Here is a 23,103-nt window from a genome sequence, read left to right on the forward strand (position 1 = left end):
TGGGTAGATGAATGGATACATAGATGAGTGGACGGGGGGTACTTGGATGGATAGTCAATAGGTGGTGGATGGAATAGATGGAAGGATGAATGAACAAGAGGATGAACTTTTTAAGTTACCAGGTGAATGAGCAAATGAATAGATAAATGGAACGAGGGCTTAAGCCCATGCAATCACTGTCTGGGGTCACCGCAGCCCCCAGACCCTGCATCCTGCAGACCTTTACCTGACTCCCCACATCTACTCCAGCAGAAAGCTCCAGCATCTCTCCATGGAGCTGAGGATAAGAGCTAAGGCTCGGGGAAGCCCAGGGAACAATAAGAATCAAAGCCACTGAGTCTCTGAGTGTAGCCACCCGATCCATAGGCAAACATGTGCAAGGGAAACACCCCAGAGCCTGCACAGAGCTGTCTGTCCACGTGATTCCTCCCCCTTTTATTTGGGACCTGCTCGACTTTGAGCAAAGTCTGAGAGGTACCTGGGTCCCCAGCCCGCCTCCAACTCCTGGGCCACTGAATGAATCTCTCAACATAGCCCTTCTCAAAGTACAACGCACGTACACGTTATCTGGGGAGCCTGTTACAGGGCAGACTGGACTCAGCAGCCTGGGTGGAGCCAGGGATGCTACATTTAGCACAGCTCTCGGGCCCGATGTGGCCATGGTCCTCAGGTCTGGCCCAGGCTCCCCTCCAGAACCTCCTGGCACAGTCTACTCTCCTCTCAAGGCCCTACAGGACCTCCAAGGCCTAGATTCACTCCAGAGATCCCTCTCAGCTCTCCTGAGAGCTGCCTGCCCTGGTCCCAGCAGAGAGGGCTTTCCTGTCCTAAGGCTGCCCCAGTTTGGCGATTCTGTCCTCTGATTCTAAGTGAAAAAGGGAAATGCTATCCCTTTTGGCAAATGCTTTCAGATACCCTGCACCAACTCAGGGAATCAAGTAGAAGAAGGCTCTCGTTCCTATTCTACAAACATGGAAACTCGGGCTTCGAAAGGGGATGTGGCTTCCCAAAGACAAATTAGCATGGCGGTGGCCGGCCGGCCCTCGACTCGAGTGTCCTAATTCTTTCTATGATGCAGTGCTTCCCCCTGAAGGAAGAAAGGAGTGAGAGCTACAGAGGAGAGTGGCGAGGGGCTGGGGGTGTGTTCGTGTGTGCGCGCACAGCTGTGCTCCAGGCGAGGGACGTGAACGGAGAAACACAAGGGCTACTTCCCGCAGCGCTTACTACATGCCTAACCCTGCTTGAGGGGCCTATGAGTGGCCACTACGATCACCCCCAACGGGGAAACCGAGGTCAAACAACCTCTTCAAGACCCCACGGCTAACACAAAGCAGGGTGAGGATGTGCGCTTCGCTGGTCGGAATCCACTCCCGGTGTGGACCACTGAGGCCCTATACTTCCCTCTTTCTCCTCACCCCACCCATCCCACCATCACCAAGAGTCACAGTCCTGTCCTTCTCCACTTGGTCTGCAGATTTCCTGGAGAGGACACAAGGCATGAGGTGGACCAGATGGCCCTTCCCCACCTCACTGCCCTTGGGAAGAAAACAATGGGCTCCGGTACCTTCTAGCCGAAAGTCTTCCTCTTCCTCCTCGCTGAGCGTTTCTCTGAAAACGTCGCCCACAAGCTCCTAGAGGAAGACAAAGCAGGGATATTAAAGAAGTTTTGGGGTCAGGTAGGAACCTGGCATCGTTACGGTCAAGGTGGCATTGTGAATGTATGTGTGGCAGGTCGCAGAGAAGCAGGAACCCTGTTCTGATTCTTCTGATGGGAATTTAGGTCAGCAAGGTAGATCCTATCACACCTGGAAAGTTAATTATTGCACTACTTTTTAGGAAGTAAGTTTTTCTCAGCCTACAGCCCGCCACAAAACATTACACAGGACCACACTTCTCCTTCAGAGAGGGAGTGCCACCCTCCACCCTGGAAAAAGACAAAGATGAGATCAGAAAACATCCCTCCTCTGTCCCTCTGAGCCAACTTGATGGACTCGGGACCATAGCCACACCTGTGGGTCCCAAAAGATCACAGTTTGGATCCTTCCTCTACCAGAGGGTCCCAGGGGGGCTATCTCAGTGGGGTTATAAAGAAGGCCCAGTGTGCTGCAGGGCGGGTTCCCCGAATATAAACTCAACTCAGCATACACCCAAACTTCACATAAACCCTTAACATAAACCCAAATTCCTCAGCACAACATCTAGGAACCTACAGGCTCTGACTCCACTTGACCTTCAATCACGCCTCCCACATCTCCTCAACACACACACCTTCCAGCAACTGGCCTGATCCTTGCATTTGCCTCGCCTTGGTCCCCATGCATGAGTTAAAAATGCCCGGTATCTCACCCAATGTAGCAGAGCTGCTCCAATCAGCCTGCTCAGGCTGCCACCCATGTGTTGTCAGCTTGACAAAGGAAGTTTGGTCCACAAGATGGGACATTTCTGGGATGTCAATAAAGGTCCCATCTATCTGACCTCACCCCAGTAGGACGATGCTAGATACAGAGGAGACCAGGCTAGCGCTTGTCAAACCGTCTTCTGTGTTTGTTGGTATTCTGCCAAGAGGAGTAATGTGATCCAAAAAGATTGTTTTAAACAAAGTTAAACAAGACCCCTTACTGTAGGACTTACTATGGTAATGGATGCTGTGGATATCTAAGGAGTAGCTTATGCTGCTTCCCTCAAACCTATTTAGATCATGAAGTTCTGTTTTTCAAAAGCATCACATGGGATGTGTGTTCTGAGGAACCCACACTGGGAAATGCTCTTCTTTTGGGGGAGAGATGAGGTTTGGCGGGGGGAGGGTGTCACACCGCTTTATCTTTTTTAAGGCCCACAGTGATGCTATGGCCGTGCTTCTTGAACCATAAAAAGAAAAGCAATAAAAAAAGCCCAAACTCAGCAGCTCTCACCAACTTCTTAAAATATATATATATATTTCTTTAAGAGAAGAAATATATATATATATATAAAGAAAAAGAAAAAACACTCTATTCTTAAAAAATTAGAAGAAAAAAAATCCTGCACTGGAGATGCTTAAAAGAAAAACCAGAGCTGGCCTTGATTAACAAAAGAAAAACAATGCTTTGTATAGCTGATCTTATCAATTGGACACAGCTGGAGATGTCTTGCGCGCGCGTGTGTATATGTGTGTGTGCGTGTGTGTTTTAAAGATGAACAGCTAACGTTTTATGGATTAGAGGTGGTTTTCTCTGTTCTCTTTCTTCTTTCAAATCGTTCTGGGGCATTACACACTCTTTCTTAGAAGTTGTTCAAATGTGGTCATTCAGACTCCTGGTGTCCTATGGACTTCAAAACCAGGCTACTTTATTCCTCCAGTCAGGATGCCTTCTCTCTCCTCCTCCACCAATTATTATAATCACCGAACACTTCCTGGGCTTGTAAACTGGCTGTTTGTGTTAACAGAGTCGGAGTTGACAGGGGAACTGGGACACAGTGACAGGAAAGGGCCGCACTCAGCTGGCATCATTAGATGGCTGGGACGCCCTGGCAGCCAATTAAAGCCGATCTTTCATGCCGGAGGAAGACGGATGCTGCTTCCCCAGAAAGGCTGGCAGGCAGCGCCTCCTCACAGAAGCGGGAGACTGTCTTTAAGGGAAGTGACAGACCGCTCGTGCTGGGGCCTTGTGGAGGCTGGGAGCCAGCGCTGACCTCTGTGCCACCCTTACCGCTCCTGGCAAGGCCAGCGGGACCCATCAATGGAAACTTCTGGGCACTGGCATCTTTTGACTGGCACACTTGGAGGAGTTTAAAGACTCCAAACATCACCAGCAACAAAGCAGCCGTCTGGAAGCCCTATAACGATGCCTTGCAGTGTGTATAACGCACCCCCTGTCATCACTCTGACGACGGCGTCAATGCTCTCTGAGAAGAGCTGTCTGCTCAGAGGACCCAGCTCTCTGACATATTAAAGATATGTCTCTGCATATTAAAGCAGAGTTCTGGCAAGTTCTGGGGTCGGTCTCTTCCTGCTAAGCCTTACCCTGCTCTGTAAAACACATTGAAAGCTCTTCAGCACTGTGGTCTGCTGATACACAGTGCTGTGCCCAACCACGGCAAAAATTCAATTCCTCCACTGACCCAGATAGCCCGGGGCCTGAGGAGTGCCGTGTCTGTGGTCCTCAAGATTTGAATCACTGAGTCAGAGGCAACATAGAATATTGAGCCAGGCACAGGATCACATTTTGGGTCCATGGCCTCCCTCGTCCCGGGTGTGGGGCCAGCCACTGCCTTCTGGGAACCTCAGTCTACTTATCTGTAAAATGGGCACGGTGATAAACCACAACAATAACCAGACAGCTGACACTTACTGTGCATATCCTATGTGCCGGGCACCGTGCCAGGCACTTTATATTATCTCCCTTTATCATCGTAACAGCCCTGCTCTTTCCATCTCTCAAGGAACAGTTGCTCATAAAAATGACTTGCAAATTGTAAAGTGAGAGGTATAATTGCTATTTTTTTCCTACAAAGAAAGTGCCCCAACCCTCAAGGAATGAGACAGGAAAATAATGCCAGTGACAGTCACTCACATCACCAAGCACTCACGATGGATAAGGCACCGGTCGATTGGAATCTTCACCAGAACCTCCAGAGAATGGGGTTCCCAACAGCCCCGGGTTTAAAAGAGGAGGAGGCTCCAAGGGGCCCGGCAACCGGCTTGGGATCATCAGCAGAGCCCAGACTGGCGCCAGCTCCATCGGGTGCCTGGCCTGAGCGTGTGCAGTGGAATCGTGGGCATGGGGACAGAGGTGGCCAAGAATCCTGGCACTTGCCAGAGACCAAGAATTCCGCTTAAAGAAGTACAAGAAAACAGCAGCAGCTCCAGTGGGTCAAGGGCCAAGTACTCCCATCTGTCCTGCAGGACTCAAAGGCCCCAGGGCTCCTCCCCACTAGGTCTGGGACAGAGCCAAGCCTCAGCCAGGAGCCCCACGTGCAAGATTTGGGGCCAGGCCCTCAGGACCAGCCCGCAGGAGGGCACTTAGACCCCTCGACAGCCACGAGCTCCAGTGGGAGCCCCAGCACAGAGGGTGCAGGGCATGGAACTGGTGTTGCTCAGACCTTGGTTCAAATCCCAGCTCTGCGTCACACAAGCCTGTCATCTGGGTGAAGGAGCTTTATTTCCAGTGTCTCTCAGTCTCCCCATCTGTGCACAGGGATAAGAGCAGTCACACTGCCTCAGGCTGGGTGTGAGGCTCAAGTAAGCCACTGCATGGGAAGTACTACTCACTGCCAAATGGCTCCCAGAACATTGCTGGGCAAAGCTGAAAGTCTCACCAGACCCAAGGTGCCCCTGCAGACCCTGAGAAACATGCTCTTCTCCTGCCTGGTGCACATTTCTAGTGCTCTGCATTTAATTCCCATGGCAGTCCTTTGAGGTAGTACATTATCCCCACTTTACAGATAAGAAAACTGAGGCAAGAGAGGTTAAGTGACTTGCCCAAGGTCACACAGCTAGTAAGCGTCAGAGCCAGAATTGAAGGCATGTCGCCTGGCTCCAAAGCCCTTACTAAGTGTGGGGAGTGGTATACAGTGACCCCCCTTATTGTTCCCTTCGTCCACTCAGCCATCACTCTGGCCCCCTGTTCCCAGGCCCCCTCTCCTCTGGCCTCCAGGACAGACAGCCTCAGCTTCTGCTCCAAGTTCTGATCAAAGGCTTTCCTGGATCCCCAGGCCTCCTGCCCCGCCCAGCCTGGTGCCAGGCTGCCTCCCGCCCAGTGCCTGGGCTTGGTGGCCTCTCAGGCCACAGGATCCAGACCTGCCTTCCTCCCAAGTCCCAACACTGCCCCTCCTCTGCCCCACACTGGGCCCCAAGAAGAGAGGTCAGCTCCTCCGGGTGCCGAGTGTGCAGCCAGCACCAGCCAGAGTCCAGAATTGCAGGCACAACGCCTTATAAGGCCTCCGGGGACGGGAACCCACATCAAAGCGGGGCCTTGGGGAGCAGGCTGGAGTTCGGTTAGGATTTTTCCTCTTTGTCTTCGAGATTTCATACTCCTGAGCTTAATATCTTTCCCCACCGCCTGCCCCAGCAATTCTTTGTCAATCTTTCTGTTCTCTAAGAGCTAACAGATGTTGGTGCCACAGGGTTTCAGAGGAAACTCCTGGTGCCCACAGAACACGGCACAACGTACAGATTCCAAGAATGCACAGGGCTGGGACATGCCGGGGGAAGAGCAGGGTGGGAGGCGGGACCCAGCCACCCCGGAACCCTCAGATCCAAGTAGTCTGCCCTGGATCTGATCCAGGAAATTCCTGGCCAGCTCGCTCTTCCCAGCACACCGCACAGAGGCAGCGTCCCTGCACACAGGGCGTTCCTGGGGAGCCGGCGCCGCTGTGGGCAGGCCCCTCGGAGAGCGAGCTCTGGCCATCCGCCGCAGGATGCTCCATTCCCAGAACCCAGCCGGACCTGGGAGTCAGGCGCCTGCCCGCCCGCCCTCGGGGGCTGAGTGATAGCAGATGCTTTACTTAACCCCTCTGGGCCCCATTTTGCTCTTGTCAAATGGGGATTTCACTGTCAAAGAGGACTCAGTAAGAAAATGCACACAAAACACCCAGGACAGTGTCTGATGCAAAGGTGAGGACGCAAACACAAACTTCTCTCCTTCTGTAGTGCCCTATTCCCGCCACGTGCTTGGAATGTTCTCATATTTTATACAGGCAAAACCCTAATACCCAGTGACTCAATGCCTCAGTGTCCACCCTGGGACAAAATTCACGCTTGTGCACCAGGGAGGCATGTTCAAGTTCAGCAATGTTGAGGACAATGTTGTTCCTATTAACCCACAGTCAGAAACACGCTGAACGCCCATCAAAGGGAAGGCTGCTAGATCTATGCAGTGGAAAACCACGTAGTGACTCAAAAAGAGCCAGGCAGTCCTGTACGCACTGACACAGAGCCCATGCCACATGGAAGACACACAGGGTACGATGCTACTTGTACACCTAAGAAAACACCAAACACACACGTACCATGAGATCACCTACATCCTGATATCCCATGGTATCCATTATCCACGGTTACCCCCATGGAGGGGAGGGAGACGAGACGGAGGGAAGTAGGAGTCACCCTCTTCAACTTTATCAGAATTGTTCCATTTTTAAGATAAGTATATTCATGTGTCGCTTGGGTCATTAAAACCTACTTTAACAAAACGGCACACGATACCCCACTTGACAAAAGAGGGGCCTGAGGATCGGCCAGGAGATGAAGTGGCTGGCCCAAGGTCACTTAAGGAGAGAAAGTGGCAGGGCTGGGTTCGGGCCCCCAGGCCCTGGGCTCCTTGTCTCGAGAATGCGGCAGCAGGCCGCGATAATGCTCATGGTCCCCTCGAGGACAAACCTTCTGGGGCTCCAGCCCCCACCCAGCAGTGGGGCAGACCCCCTCTCTCGGGCTACACTCAGGAATCAAGAGTGAGAGGAAAACCAGGGCTGTCCACTTTCTGGGCTTCAATGTCCCCGACTCCAACATGAGCCTCTCACTTGTGGACCTTTGTTACTTCTGCCCCTGAGAGCTTTCTCCGGTCTCCCAAGTCTGCTCTACCCACAGGAGTGAGGGGGAAAGGATACAGGGTGCTGACAACAGCACTGCACGGGTGTGGGGGGAGCTATTCTGGGGACCCTGGCTCCAGTGTCAGGGGCTAGGGATTCCCTCCTTCCCAAGGATGGGAGGGAAACAGCCTCGCTCCTCCTGGACCTGATTTCAGCAGAACCCAGATCTCAAGGGGCAGCTTCTAAAGAGAAATGGTATCTCTTCTCAAATAAATGGAACAGAGCCCTCGGCCACTCCCCTGAGGACACTGTGGCCTCCCGTGGCCATAGGCCACCCGTGGGCACTATAGGTCCACCTGCCCAGCACCTGTCCTCTGGCAGCAACTAAGCTAAGAGGAGTCACCCCCCGGGATCCTTCTCATGGGAGCTGGCAGGAAAGACATCTTCTCTGGTGCCAAGGCTGCATCTAATCTCCTCTCCAACTGCTGGAAAAGGCCCACCCCAGGAGAGAGCTCCCACGGGGACAGAGAGAGGCCAATGCCAGGAGAGGGCGCTCGCTCACGGCCTCAGGTCCAGGCTTCTCTAATAAGTAGGCTCCCCAAGGACAGGGATCCGGGTCTGTTTTGCTCTAGGACAGTGCCTGATGCATAGTGGACAACTCAATAAATACCTGCTGGATGAATCCCGAGTCAGGCCCACCCTCACCGGCCTTTCCCAGGGACAGGACAGTCACAGAAGCCACTAAACTGCTCTCCTTGCTCACACCAATCCAGGTTACTTAAACTGGAAGCGCCGACCCCCAAAGCCCCCAGCACTCAGCCACGTCTCCTAAAACCTGAGCCCAAGATTCCCAGCCAAGCTTGGAAGCCAGAGGGAGGAAGCTGCCACCGCCTGCTTTGCTGCAGCACCTCTACAAGTGTCCCCGAGCCCGGCCCCACCGTGGGAGCCCAGCGAGCTGCGTGGAGGAGGGGAAGGCGGGCCCCGAGGGCTGCAGACCACAGAGCTGGCCTGCGTGTTCGGCCTACGAGGACCAGAACTGCAGGACTCCAGGGATGTGTGGCGGTAATTAAAATTCCTTAGATTTCTCCTGGCTGGTTTTAATCTGCTCGAGATGTAATCCCTGGGCCCATGTCCCAGGGACTCCAGGCTGAGCTTGCTTCCTGGACCTGAAAGACTGCTTCTCAGGAAGGTGGATGGTGCACAGGGAGTGGGATGGCAGGGAGGACCTCTGATCCTTGGGGCCTGACTCTAGAGCCACCATGTCCCCTTCCTCTGAGCCCCAGGTCCTAGACCCTACAGGGTACAAAGACAGGTTTGTCCCATCCTGGAGACACAGCCGGCCATAGGCAGCAAAGGGCCAGCAAAGCCCACTCCCTGAGCTGTCACCCCAGCAAGCCACCAGCATCCATGAGCCATCGTCCCAATATCCCCCGGAACTGGGTCCCACTGGGGCTACCATGAGTACTTAATACTTTTCTTTAAATTGGCTCCCTTTTTCTCTCTTTTTTTAAACCTAGTCTTGCCATAAGCAAGAAGATCGATAAAATCGTGGGTGTGATGTCCTAGCCCAAGTTGGGGTTTTTAAAAACACATCATGCATATTAAACAGAAACAGGACCATCACAATACAAGATGTCCACCACTGACCTCAAGTCCCACTCCCCACAGTAGAGTGTGCAGTGTGCTCCGGGAACCACAAGGCTTAAGGAGCCCCAACTCGAAGTGTCTGCCCGCCTCCACCCTGAGCGATCAGGCTGGTCCCGACAGATGAGAAGGAGTTGGGGGAGGAAGTGGGGAGGCACCGGGCTGTCTGTCGGGTGAGCAAGCACCTGGTGAGGTCGGATGAAAGAAGGTTCTCACGGCCCAGTGCCCAACAGATGCTCCTCCCTGCAAACCACAGGCCCTCCCTCTAGGACTCATGCTTTTGGAATGTGGTTTCTGGACACAGAGAAAATGGCTGATGCCAACAGAAAATGGCAAAGTTTAGCATGACCCAGAAGGCGCCCTAACCTCCAGCCTCTGGGATTTCAGAGCTCTTCGGAGGAGATGACCCCACCAAGGCAGACTGTCCAGGCTGGGTGGGGCAAGGGGCTTGCTGCTGGCGTGACTGGAATTTTCCTACAAGTCAGTGCTCAAAGGAGTTTCTACAGTGGAAACCAGGATCCGATGGGCTTGTTGGGGTGTGGGAGTAACTGAGGTCACGAATACAAAGGACCCAGTGATAATCAGAACCAGCGTTTCTTTGGTGAGGGCCCCGCACATGCCAGAGCTCTGCTCAGCACGTCAGGTGCACCGCTAAATGCTCCGAACAGCCCTACAAGCTGCATGCCGCTGTCACCCGACTTCAGCCATGAGGAAACGGAGGCTTAGAGAGGTTAAGTGACACACTGGATGGTCTGACGTTGACCCTGGCTCTTCCGCTTTATACTGTATGACCTTGTACAAATGAGCTCACCTGTCTGTACCTCGGTTCCCTCATCTGAACGTGGAAATGACGGCCCCCCGCCTGGTGGGGCAGCTGCAGAGGGGAGATGCGAGGCGGATGGAAGCGTGCAGCACGCCAGGCTGACGGCATGTCATCCACACAGCTGGTCCTTCTCTCTGGGCCCCCTCTTCCTGCCCTCCCATCCGCTCTTCCGTCCCCACTGCCTTCGGGATGCCGTACAGCTGATCAAAGCCGGTCCCAGCAGGGCCTCAACCACCCTACGAGGCCTCAGGCGGCATCCCCGGCAGGCTGCCTGCACTCAGCACCTCTCAGAGTCTCTGCCTCCTGCCTGGCCACTGGCCAGCCATGCCACCGCCAGCTGACCCTGCCACACGACTGGTCCGCCACACCACTGGTCATCATGCCACTGGCCTGCCACACTGCTGACCAGCCATGCCACTAGCCTGCCATGCTGCTGGCCTGCCACGCCCCACAGCCGAGGGCTGATAACGTGAGATGGCAAAGGGGCTGGGGTGTGCCTCTGATCACTGAGCAGCTGGGCCTGCCTCTGCCAGGAGCTCCTGGCCTTGGGACAGGCCCCAGGTCTGCTGCCAGGGGCCAGCACGTGTGCCCTGCCAAGCAGGGTGGCCATGAGCCAGGCTGCTTACGACAGACAGTGTTGTTGTCTGTGGACCAGAAAACGGGGCCCCCAGAGACCACGGGCCACCTCGCTGTGGACAACGTATGTGCACCCCTGCCTGGGGCGGAGGCCAGCCCAGTCAGGGACCCCGTGTGGCCAGGAGACCCAGGAAAGTGTGGTATTTCTCTCAGTCTTGAGAGTGAGAGGTTTAGGCTTCTTGCTTCTGCTAATGTAAATAAAAAGGTGGAATAAGTTCTTCTTGTTTTAAATATCCAAAGAGTCCTCATCACTTTTATGAGAGAAACAGAGAGCAATGGTCTGGGCCAGATTCTGGGGTCCTCCTGCTAAGCGCACACACACACACACACACACACACACTGCCCACCCCATCTGGCCCCGCAGTGCTTGCAGGAATGATCTTCCTGCCCCTCTGATCCTAGTTGACACCAGGCCTGCTTTCCTCTCTCCTGGTTCCCCCTTCCCCACCCCTCGGCCCCATAGCACAGCTTTGACGAGCTCTCACCAACACCCCCAGGGGCTGGACCGCCCGCCCCGGGGCCTCCACACCCTGCCTTTGCTGTTTCCTTCCCCTCGACGGCTGATGAAGTCTCGCCCCTGCCCTGCTCCGGTGTGACTGCGGACTCCCAATATCCCCACCCACTGAACGGGGGGGTCACGCAAGGAGTGGCCATGAAAAGACAGAAGAGTTAACGACACTGTCTGGGAGAGAGGGGACCCAGGGTCCAGGCAGCTGTCAGGTGTGAGCGCAGGTAAGGAAAAGCCTAGAGTCCGATCCCGCTGTGTTTGTCAAGAAAAGAGGCATATTCTCCGGAATGTTTCTGGAGGGACACACAATAGTAATAGCTGCTCTTGGGGAGCTGAGGAGTTGTCCCTCCAGCTGTCCAGCTCTCTAGATTGTTTGGATTTTATATTGTCTCTCTTCTTTCTCCTTCCTAAACCAAGAACATGCAATGTCTTTTTTGCTGCTTTTGGTTTGGGTGGTTGTGTGTGTGTGTGTGTGTGTGTGTGTGTGTGTGTGTGTGTTGGCCGCACTGCACAGTTTGTGGAATCTTAGTTCCCTGACCAGGTATCGAATCCAGGCCCTCGGCAGTGAAAGCCCAGAGTCCTAACCACTGGACAGCCAGGGAATTACCTACATGTAATGTTTTTATACTAAAAAGAAACTAAACTTTTGAAATTAAACCTGTTCCACGAAGAGTAAGGATGCGGCTCCCCTGCCTCCCCCACGGCAGCTCCATCCAGCCGCTGGGCGCCAGCATCTCAGCCCCCACGTGCCCCAGCCCTGCCCCCAATTTCTTCCCTGTGTCCAACTCAGGCAGCTCCCTCCTTCCTGTTGCTCAGGCCAGAAACCCGGGAGTCATCCTGCCATGTCTCTTCCAACCCTTCTGTTCAATCCACCGTACATCCTGTTGGCTCTGCCTTCAAAAGGTACCCTGACACCAGGTCCTCACCTCCTCCACATGCACCACGCGCTCCAGGCCACTGTCCTCCCTCACCAGGACGATGACAGTCATTTTCTACTCTCGGCACTCACCTCCCACCCCATTCCCCAGAGTCCTCCTAATGCCCCACAAAGCCCCACCCCATCTGTTGCATCACCTCCCGGCCCTCATCTGTTCCTTCTCCTGTCCCTCACTCTGCCCCAGCCACCCTGGCCCCCTTGCTGTCATTCAGCCGTGCTTGGCACCTCCCCAGGGCTTCTGTGCTTGTTGTTCCCTCTGCCTGGACTGCTTTCTCCAAATATCCCCTCCTCCCGCCCTGCCTTCAGGTTTCGGCCATCATCCCCTCATCACCCGGGTGAGGGCTTCCAAACCCACCTATTTAAAATTGCAGTGCCCTCTCCACTCTCTTCTGGCCTCAGTTTCCTCTGGGGCACTTACCACCATCTGACACACTTACCGGTGCCCGACAGAGGCGGCGCACAATGAATGCGTGTTGACCACTTGAAGGTGGCTCTCTATTTACCGACTCAGAAAGACATCCCCCGCGTTTTCTTGAAAGAGAAAAGCAGTTGCCAAAGAGCGGAGAGAATCTGATTGCATCTGCTGAAATTATCTGAGTGTACTTCCATGCAATGTAGTCAGAGAGGCCCATCGGGAGAGACCGGCCCCAGAACGTTCCCAGAGGTTTGTTCCTGGGCACTGGATTCAAGGTCTTCAATTGTTTGCCGTGAATGTGCGTGAGGACTTCTATGATCAGAAGCAACAGCAAAGCATTTGGAAGAAAGTACACGAAAGCAGACAAAAATGGGCCCCCGAGATGCTTCTAGAAGGACTGGCACACGGAAGCCTGCCAGCGGGGCCCCAGCAGGTGGTGAGGTTTGCAACTTTCCAGTGCAGTGGGTGGTTTTCTGGTCCCAGCTGGGAGGGAAGGTGGAGGCTCTGGGCTTCTCTGCACCCCAGACCCCACTGCTCCCTCCCAAAGCCATGCTGCGCTCACAGACCACAGAGAGATCATTGCCAGAAACCCGCCACTTCTCACTAACTTTGGCTGCGCACCCATAGGAAGCCAGGGCGCTCAAGACCCCTCTTTGTGGTCATGTAAGGCAGACAAGACTTTGATTCCAGAAATGGCATGAGGACAGTTGAGGGAGAGAGGGAGAAAATAGGTTTGGGGGATCAGGAAGGCACCCCCTGCTGGTCTGGTCAGTGGCCCATGTCTGAGACCCGTGTCGCCACAGAGTGGTCCTCTGGGAAGTCCATGGAGGTCTGGAAGATGCTCTGTGGCCAGCATCCAGGGTCTGAGGATGCTCTTGGGTCTGGGGGCAAGGAGGCATCCACGGCAGTGACTTCATCCATCACACCTGTACCTTGTTCCACCAAAGTCCTTGGGTCATCTGACTCACCCAACAACCCCAGGAGGTCAGCAAGGTCAGCTATCACCCCCTTTTACAGATGAAGAGACTGAGCCTCTAAAGGAGAGGCAAGAATGTAGAGAAGTTGGGAGGGTCCAGGGCCTTCTGGGAAGGAAGGCTCTCGGGACAGGACACCTGGTGTGTGTCTATGTGGCAACAGAAGACAGGCCTATAGCACGCACACGCAGCCTCCCAGACCACAGGCGTTGGGGCCAGACCGGAATCCTCATTCAGAAAGGTCCAAACCCCTCTAAGAATGTCCCCCCAGAAAAATGCCATATGGATAAAACTGCACATTGAACCTTTTGTAAACTTTAGATTAAGGACCTTCAGAGTACAGATGGAGAAAATGAGCCCTCAAAAAGTGACAGGCTTTGCCCAGAGTCACAAAGCCGAAAGGTGGCAGAGCCATGATCAGAATCCAGGCATCAGAAGTGGGCAGCAAAAAAGCCAGCAAAAGATCAGCCCCCACAGGGGCCAGAAATAAAGACCAGAGCCCCTCAACTACACCGGAGACCTGGGAGCCAGCGCTCCGACCAGTGTTTCCATGAGCCGGGTTCCGTGGTCCGTGCAGTTTGGGGAAGATCCCAGGTTCTGCTGGGGGACTTCTCAAGTTTTTATAGACCATAAATGCGAATAGCCTGTATATACCATGCAGGTGCCCATGACAAGCGGGGTTTCCCTGACTCCTCTAGATCCTTGGATGCAGGCTCAGCTATTACCGCATCTCCCCCGCCCCTCCCTTCAGTGTGCAGTCCCCACCATCAGCCCACACCTGTGAGGTTTCTTCAGCAAACAGCCTTAGGGCTTTGTCTGCAGGGTCAGAGAGCCCCAAACCCCCCACCCCACCTCCACCAGGTAGCCCTGGGCCAGTGACTGCCTGGAGCAGGAGAACGAAAGCCCAGCTTCCACGCCTCCAGTGGGGACGGACCCTGAGCCACAATTTACAATCCAGAGCTCCCCACAGGGTCAGGCGAAAACCAAGACTTTGCCTGAAATTTCACCTTGTCTGCCTTCTTCCCCTTCTCTGCCCTGCCTCCTCCCCTCCCGCACGGGTCCGTCCTGGGAGAGCATCCTCCACGATTCACTGGCACACAAACCACAGGCTCTGCTTCTGCGGTACCTGTGGACCTAAGCCATCTCTCCACTGAACTACCTGGGCAGTTGGAGGAATCCTGACACATCTGGCGAGTTCACAGGGAGCCGACAGGCCGAGGGACGGCAAGCTGGTTAGCCTCGGACAAAAGCATCACCCCATGGCAAGGCCAGCAAGGGGAAGGGCCAGGGGCCCAAGTGCCAGGACTCAGGCCTGAGTGGCAGGCCGGTGGGGACGGACGTTTTTTGGATATTTTCTCCCACCCACCACCTACGCCACCCCCACTTCAAGAATGCCTCCCCTCCTTTGAGGCCTAATTCAAGTACAGGAAGCCCTCCCTGAGCACCTCGTCCCCCAGGACTTCTCTCACTGACTATCCTAGCTCTCAGGGCTGCCTTCACAGACTGTGCCCCTCAGGGGGAATCCAAGGCTGAAGGAAAGCTCTTCATCCCTTCATCACCTCTGCAGCGGGCACCTGGGACTTGGACAACCACCCCCCTCCCCTCAGCACCCACTTCTCCTTCTTCTGGCAACACTTTGATTTTCCTTGGAGAGCCACCCCTCCGCAGGCTTGCCAGATTTCACAAATAAAAAACACCCAGGACGTTCAGTGAAATTTGAATCTCAGATTTAATTACTGTTTTGTATGAGTATATGCCATGCAGTATTTGGGATATACTTATATCTTTAAAAATGTGTTATTTATCTTAAATTCAAATTGAACTGGCACCCTATATTTTATCTGGAAAACCTACTCCTCCACCATTTTCATCCAGGAGGTGTGGACAGGGCTGATTTCACTCCCTAACCCGACAAAGATGGACACATGTCCCAGGCCGGATCAATGAGAACTCTGCACGTCCCTGGGCACAGGGATTGGCCAAGGCTGGCCACACGACCTAAGGCCAAAGAGATACAAGCCCAGAACATCTGCTCTCTTTCTGGTGACATTAATGAGATGTGAGGGTAGGGATCTGACACCGAGGAAAACATTTAACCTCCTCACAGACAGAGCCTATCTAAGAAAAAAGCCATCATGGAGGAAAAGAGAATCAGGAGGTGAAACAAAAGAAAATGTGTCCTGACAACATTGTCTGAGCACCTGGATCAAACTATGCCTGAAGCTAATGCTATCCCTAGACTTTGCAGTTATATGAACCACTAAATGTCCCCTTTTTGCTTATGCCAGTTTGAGCTTGTTTGCTGTCATGAATGAGTCTTGCTCAATTCAGCCTCCTCTCACCCCACCCACCGTTGGCACAAGGCTGGGCACAGAGCCCACGCTCAGAGCACATTTCAGTTGCACATGTCTGTAACTTTATACCTTACCGTGGGAGGTCGTGTGGGATTATGGGAAAGCCTGGCCTTTCAAGACAGGCAGGCTCACTTCCTGTCCCAGCTCTGTCCCATCCTCATTACAGGACTTCGCACAAATAACTCCAGTCCCATGAGCCTCAGTTTCCTCAACTATAAAACAAAGATACTAGTACCTACACCTGCCATGCCCATATAATTTCACTGCCCAAACCAGGACACTTTAGAGCGTGAAAGGGGGCAATTTTCAGAACCAGGCCAGGGATGTCCCTGGTGGTCCAATGGTTGAGACTTCGCCTTCCAGTGCAGGGGGTGCGGGTTCAATCCCTGGTCATGGAGCTGGGATCCCGCATGCCTCACAGCCAGAAGGCCAGGGCATTGAACAGAAGCAATGTTGTAACAGACTCAATAAAGACTTCAAAAAATGGTCCACATCCAAAAAAAAAAAAGAAAAGAAAAAGAACCAGGCCAGGACAATAGGATTGGCTGGAATTGTCTTGGGTAAAAGGGCCTGTGGTAGCCTGACCTACAACTGACCTTGTCCTTGCCCACCTCCACCTGACCCACAGTCAATGCCTTCCATCCTGCCCACCCTCCCCTCTGCCCAGGGCACTCCCCCCACTCCCTCTTTCTAGCTACTTCCGCCTCAGCTTTAACGTTCCCTCTTGGAGAAGCTGCCCTGAGACCCCCCAGACTCAGTATGGTCCCCCACTGTATCCCCCTGCCACCTGTGACGCCCTCGTCGTCGTCGTCGTCGTCCTTAGTGGTCTGTGTGACTACTACTTGAGGATGGCCAGTCTCCCTGTGCGGCTAAACTCATCGAGGACAGGGACTGCACATTTCTTCTTCATTACTGAAGGCCCTACAGACCTGGCACTGTGCCTGGAACACATAAGACAGCTGCCAAAGAAGTAAACAGCTAACCCTCCTTTTCCTCCTCTCTGCAAATCCCATATTTTCTCCATGTTGATAAAACCATCCTGGGTAAGATGTCAAGCAGGGCTGAACGGGGCTAGGATCACGGAGTGGGGAGGGTGGGGGGCAGGGGTACAGCCTGCCCCCATAGGCCAGGACATGCTGATAATGGTCTCAGAGCCAGTGACTCTAGGGACAGCAGCCCCAGGAGGCCCCACCCAGCTCAGCGGCCCCTAGGCGGTGGCGGCGGCAACTCACTGGCCCCGCGACAGCTTTCATTGATCTGGGGCCAGCGTGGACTGGACCTGGGCCGGCTGCCTATTCCACAATCCAGCCCTGGCTCCTGTTCAAAACACAGGCCCGGCATCTCCCCGCGGCCCCAGCCAGCGCTGTCCTTGGCAGCGGCAGCCCAGTCACTGCCCAGAACGCAAACTGGGCAGGTGCAAAGGGCCTCTCCAACCTGAGACCAAAGCCGTGACATCCCACACACAGCCCAGACTGTTCCACTCATGAGCAGACAGCGTCTCCTTGGGATGCTCGGCCCCCGCCCACACAGCCTTCCTGGCCTAGCCCGGGGGAGCCTCCCCACTTGATTCCTCCGTCCAGCCAGGCTCCCAGCCGGAGCTCAGCTACCTGGAGAACACTCTGTCACACTAGCTCCCTGGCTCACACCCCAGTCCAGATGGCACACCACTACTTGATGTGCACAGGCTCCCTCCCCTACTCTACAGCCCTCAATGGCTCCCTATTCTCCACCAACTCAAATCCCTCTGCAGTCTGGCCCTACCTTCCCAGTCCTGCTCACCGGGAGACAAGTGGTTATGGGGGCGGGGGAATACTAGCCTGGGAGCTGCACACCCTGCCTCAGTTTCCCCATCTGTATAAAGGGAGGAGGTAGGCCTCCAACAGTCCATGATTCCATGGGCTCATGATAGAGTCGAGCCAGCCAGTCCCTGACCTCCATCCTTCCTCTGCTCTTCAGGCCACCGTGAAGGGCTACTGCCCACTTGCAATGCCACTGGTCAGCTCTCAGGACCACCTTTCTCAGGAGCAAAAGTGCCTTGAGGAGAAGGAAGGAGACCTGTGGGAGTTGAATGCTTCCCTCAATCAGCTTCTGGGTCAGCCCAGCACAGAGCTCCCCCAGCCCCACATACCCTGCCCTAGGAGTGAGAAACCGACAGCTCACAGACTGACAAACAGCAAACACATGAAACACCCCAGGCAGGACCCCAGCAGCTCAGCCTATGTGCACCTCAAAAAATAATACTTATCAAGGTTAATCTCACAATAGGTTAAGTCCTAATGGCCATGAGCTCAGAGAGTGCCACAGGCGCCAGCAGCTTCGCCAAGTGGGGTGGGGCCCAGATGCTGCCCTGTCTTCCCCAGGTTTGGGCCTTGGCTCTGTCACCTACCAGCTGTGTGATGCTGGGCAACTTGTTAACTTCTCTGTGCCTCAGTTTCTGCCTTTGAATTATGGGGAAATAATAATACCTACTTCATGCAGTCATTGTGGTGATTAAATTAGCTAATATTTGTAAACAGTGCCTGGCTCAGCAGCAGCTCTATACAAAGGTTTGCCCAATAAATAAAACTAAAGATGAATATAAACTACATAAAGAGGTACTTGTCATAGAAAAGAAGGATGATTTCCCTCCCCACCAAAAAGGACCCCTGTGAATATCTTTGGCATTTGTTGGCGTTGACGTATAGGCAGGTATAAATGTCCGTGGATAATTTTGCTTCTTCATTGGGTGTATGCCAGCCATACATGAGGTATTGTTATGTTCTTGTATCATCTGTACAAGCACAGAAGGATCGATATGGGGAGATGAGGTCGGGCCCAACAGTCCTGGAAAAGGTTGGGTCGCTTCCAGAAACAGGAAGGCTGGACTGGCAGGAGAGATTACAAGGTCAAAAGAGGGATCCCAAGGGATCCCTCTGCCCAATCCCTTTCTAGGGGAACAGGAACTGCCCAGACAGCAGCCACCACCGCCCAGATGAACACTTGAGGTGGCCCCATCGATTACAGGACGGGACTAGCAAGGCACAGCCCTGCCTTGCCAGTGCGCCCGCGCCCGACGGGGCTGATATTTCACAACGGAGTGGGCTGAGTGCGCTGGCCACGTGGGGCTTCGGCCCCACAGCACCCGCTGGACATACCAGACTGCAGAAATGCAAAATCAGACAAAACCCCTGGCGTTTCTTATAGACGGCTTAGAGTGTGTTTGTGTTTTTAAATCCATTCAGCCACTCTGTGTCCTTCAAATGAGAGGTGTAATCCATTTACACTTAAAGTAACTACAGAAAGGGGAGGACGCAGTGTTGCCACTTTGTTCACTGTTTTGTGTCAGTCTCATAGTTCTTTCACCCATGTTTTCCCCTTTCTGTCCTTTTATCTGTTTTGTTGAATTTTGTATTGTTATGCTTTTAACTCCTTTCTCTTTTTCTTTTGTGCAGCTTCTCTGGGTATTTTCTTTGTGGTTACCGTGGGGCTTACACACGATAGCTCACAGTTATAACAGCCAATTTTAAGGTGCTGAAAACTTAGGTTCAAAACTCAAGCATACAAAAACTCAGCACTTCTCCCCCCGCCATCCTTTATGCTGCCGTTGTCATAATTTACGTCTATTTATATTGTGTATTAACATATTTTCTAGGGATAGGTATTTTTAATACTTTGTCTTAGAACTTTCGTACTGGAATTAAAAGTGACTGACCCACTGTTGTTACCGTTTTCTGTATTTGTCTATGTATTTACCTTTACCAACGAGTTTTATACGTTCTTAGGCTATCATGTCACTGTTGAAGGACTCCCTTTAGCATTTCTTGTAAGGCAGATCTACTGGCCTCCCTCAGCTATTGTCTAGAAAGGCCTTTCTCTCTCCATCATTTCTGATGAACGGTTTTGCCAGATTCTTGGCTGGCAGGTTTTTTTTCTTTCAGCACTTTAAATATATCAAGATCTCAGAGATATATGAGCATTCCCACGTTCACTGCAGGACTCTTCACACTAGCAAAGATGCAGAAACAACCTAAATTTCCTTCAGTAGATGACTGGATAAAGAGTATGTGGTATATACATACAATTGAATATTATTCAGCCCTTAAAAAGAAATTCTGCAACGTGGTGAACCATATAGATGATAACGTTATGCTAAGTGAGATAAGTCAGTCACAGAAGGACAAATACTGCATGCGTCCACTTCTATGAGGAAATTAAAATAAGCAAATTCATAGACTCAGAGAGTGGAATGAGTGTTGCCAGGGGCTGGGGAAGGGGGAAATGGGGAGTTGCTAATCAACAGACATACAGTTTCAGTAAGACAAGATGAATAAGCTCTAGAGATCGGCTGACAGCACTTACCGTAGTCAACAAAAATGTGTGACTGTACACTTGACAATTTGTTACGAGGGTAGGTCTCATGTTAAGTGTTCTTACCACAATAAAATAAAGTTTTTAAGCATAAATAAGTAAATAAATAAATAAGAAAATGAGGATAGCACAGGCTTTAAAAGCCCTATTAAGTCACAAGTAAAGTTTAACATTTAAAAAGGAAGTGAAGATTGATACATATATACAATAGAATATTACTCAGACATTAAACGGGAAGAAACTAGGTCATTTGTAGAGATGTGGATGGACCTAGAGACTCATACAGAGTGAAGTTAAGTCAGAAAGAGAAAAATGAATATCATATACTAATGCATATATGTGGACTCTAAAAAAAAATGGTATAGATGATCTTATTTCCAAAGCAGAAATAGAGACACAGAAGTAGAGAACAAACCTATGGATACCAAGGGGGCAGGGAGTGGGATGAACTGGGAGATGGGGATTGACAAATATACACTATTGATACCATGTATAAAATAGATAACTAATGAGAACTTACTGTATAGTACAGGGAACTCTACTCAGTGTTATGTGGTGACCTAAATGGGAAGGAAATCCAAAAAAGAAGGGATATATGTTTATGTATAGCTGATTCAGTTTGCTATACGGTAGAAACTAACACAACATTGTAAAGCAACTATACACCAATAGAAAAAAGTAAATAATAAATAAAATAAAATAAAATAAAGGAAGTCAAGAAAGTTGACTGGTTGGGGTGTATCTGGGTGATTGGTTCAAGGGAGCTCATTTCCATATTCTCTCTACTTTTGTGTATGATTGAAATTTTCTATAATGAGTACTTTTTAAGAGGTTGGGAAGAAGGGCAGCTTAGCCTGAAGACTAAGAGCATGACTTTGAATCCTCTTGGGAGAAGCAGCCAGGTCCAAGGCTCACCAGGCATCCCCTCGTCAACAGCCAAGATCCTGTGACGTCGGGTTCTAGAAGATGCTAGATGTACTGTAGGCACTGTGAGATCACAGCAAAACAGGAGCTAGATGTTGTGCAGCACTGACTGTGAGCCAGCCTCCATCCCAAGAGCTTTACGTTTATTAACTCATTTAAATGTCACAACAACCACAAGGTAGACATTGCTATTTCTCCCATTCTATAGGTGAGGAGACTGAGGCCCGAAGCAGTTAAGAAACGTGACCAAATGGCTAAGAAATGTCAGCCGTGGGATTCAAACCCAGGCCACGTGGTGCACGAGGCTGTGCTCTAACTACCACACTGAACTGCCCTTCCATGTCAGCCCAGAGCAGATGGTGGTCCAGCAGAGTCACATATAGAAACAATGAAACAACGGGTTAAAGCTGTGGCGTTACCATAGCTTTGGAATGGGTTGCATTTTAAGTGTAGCGAAAAGTTGATAACTGTGATATCCACTGTTAGGGTATTTGATCTGTCATTCTGAAGGCATACTTTCAGCCCCGCTTGTTTATGGGAATTCAACTTGAAATTAGCGTTTAAATGTTTAAGACATGTAAGTTGAATGAACTGAGCAGTAAAAGCACAAATAGGCATAGGTGCCCCTCTGCATGCAGGGAAGTCACCTGGACATTAGGGAATCCCAGCACCGGGGCCCTGACCCATCACCCACACTGGGCCTGCTTTACTCACTATGCACCTGAGTTGGCCACGCCTGCCCTGAGGAAATCTGCTCTATCAGACCCTCTGGGACTCCCTCTAAGGATGCAGCTTTGGACTTAGTCACATGATACACCCCAGGAGCAGAAGGATGTCCAGAAGCAAGTCACGCCTCAGAGATCCTCAGGTTCTTTCAGGTCCATCAAGAAATATGCAAACTGCAGGACAATGTTTCCATAAATCACTAGTTTAGACTCAAAAGCCAGGCGATTAAAGCTATCTTGATATTTGAGATAATACCTTTTCCCCCCTAAGTAATACAATGTTAGATTGCATTAATAGAAGTATTACATCTATATCATTGGAAGTGATGGGTCCACTATCACTAGAATAGGATACACCCTGCCTGGAGAATGAATTTCATATGTGAACAAATGGGTATGCGAGTCTTGCTATTCAAAGTGTGGCCTGTGGGGAAGTAGTCTCTATACAGTCTGGGAAGTTGTTAGACATGCAGTCTCAGGCCCCACCTCACCTACTAAATCAGAATCTGCATTTTTACATGATCCTTATGCAATTCATATGCACATTCAAAAAGTTCAAAAAGCCCTAGTCTAAGGATAACCAGAAAGATGACTGCATAATGAGAACATATTTATTTACTTAGCAGGTACCAAGCCCGGTTTGAAATACTTTACAGATATTAACTCATGTAATCCTCACAAGAATCTGAGGTAGGGACTACTGCGATTCCCATTTTACAGATAGAGAAACTAAGATTCAGAGAGGCTAAGGAACCTAGAGCACACAGCTTCAGAGTGATAGAGCTGATAGCACAGTGATCAAGAGGTGGAAACTCGAGCTGAAGATCCCAGATGACCTGCAGGAGCGGGTGGGAGAGGCTGGCTTCCTCCCTTCAGCAGAGGAAGACCAATTCTGGGTTTCTCTTGAAGGCAGAGCAGAATTCACGGCAGAAAGGACTCAAAAATTCTATCCCTCTAGGAGCTGGAGCCATCCAACAAAGAAAGAGGCCACTCAAGAGAGTGAGCTCCCCGTCACAGGGAGGTTTCAAGCAGAGGCTGGGTGGCCTTCTGCACAAAATGTCCTGGAGAGGATTCCTACCTCATGAAGGAGTCAAGTTTGATGGCTTGGACTTTCCTCTTTAATCCCAAGCCCAAGAAGATGTGTCCTACATCTGCTCAGAACTGGAAGGTGAGAATGCCCTCCTTCCCCACCAGGGGCTGCCTATGGATAATGATGATCCATGGGAGCCTAGGACGTCTCTGTGGCCTTATGAGTCCGAACAGATGACGGGGCCTATCCCAGACACATGGCACTGGTGGTCCTCAGAGAG

At 51.8% G+C, this 23,103-nt stretch overlaps 1 protein-coding gene across 1 annotated transcript in view; it reads right to left on the bottom strand.

Annotated features, from left to right (window-relative positions):
• NKD1 (NKD inhibitor of WNT signaling pathway 1) overlaps positions 1–23,103 on the bottom strand; it is an 83,922-nt gene that overhangs the window by 26,039 nt on the left and 34,780 nt on the right. Inside the window, exon 4 of the mRNA XM_057713573.1 lies at positions 1,562–1,628. Coding sequence (XP_057569556.1) covers positions 1,562–1,628 — 67 coding nt within the window. The remainder of the gene's footprint in view (positions 1–1,561; positions 1,629–23,103) is intronic.

The sequence above is a fragment of the Hippopotamus amphibius genome, chromosome 16, assembly GCF_030028045.1.
Source record: "Hippopotamus amphibius kiboko isolate mHipAmp2 chromosome 16, mHipAmp2.hap2, whole genome shotgun sequence".
Classification (NCBI taxonomy): Eukaryota; Metazoa; Chordata; class Mammalia; order Artiodactyla; family Hippopotamidae; genus Hippopotamus; species Hippopotamus amphibius.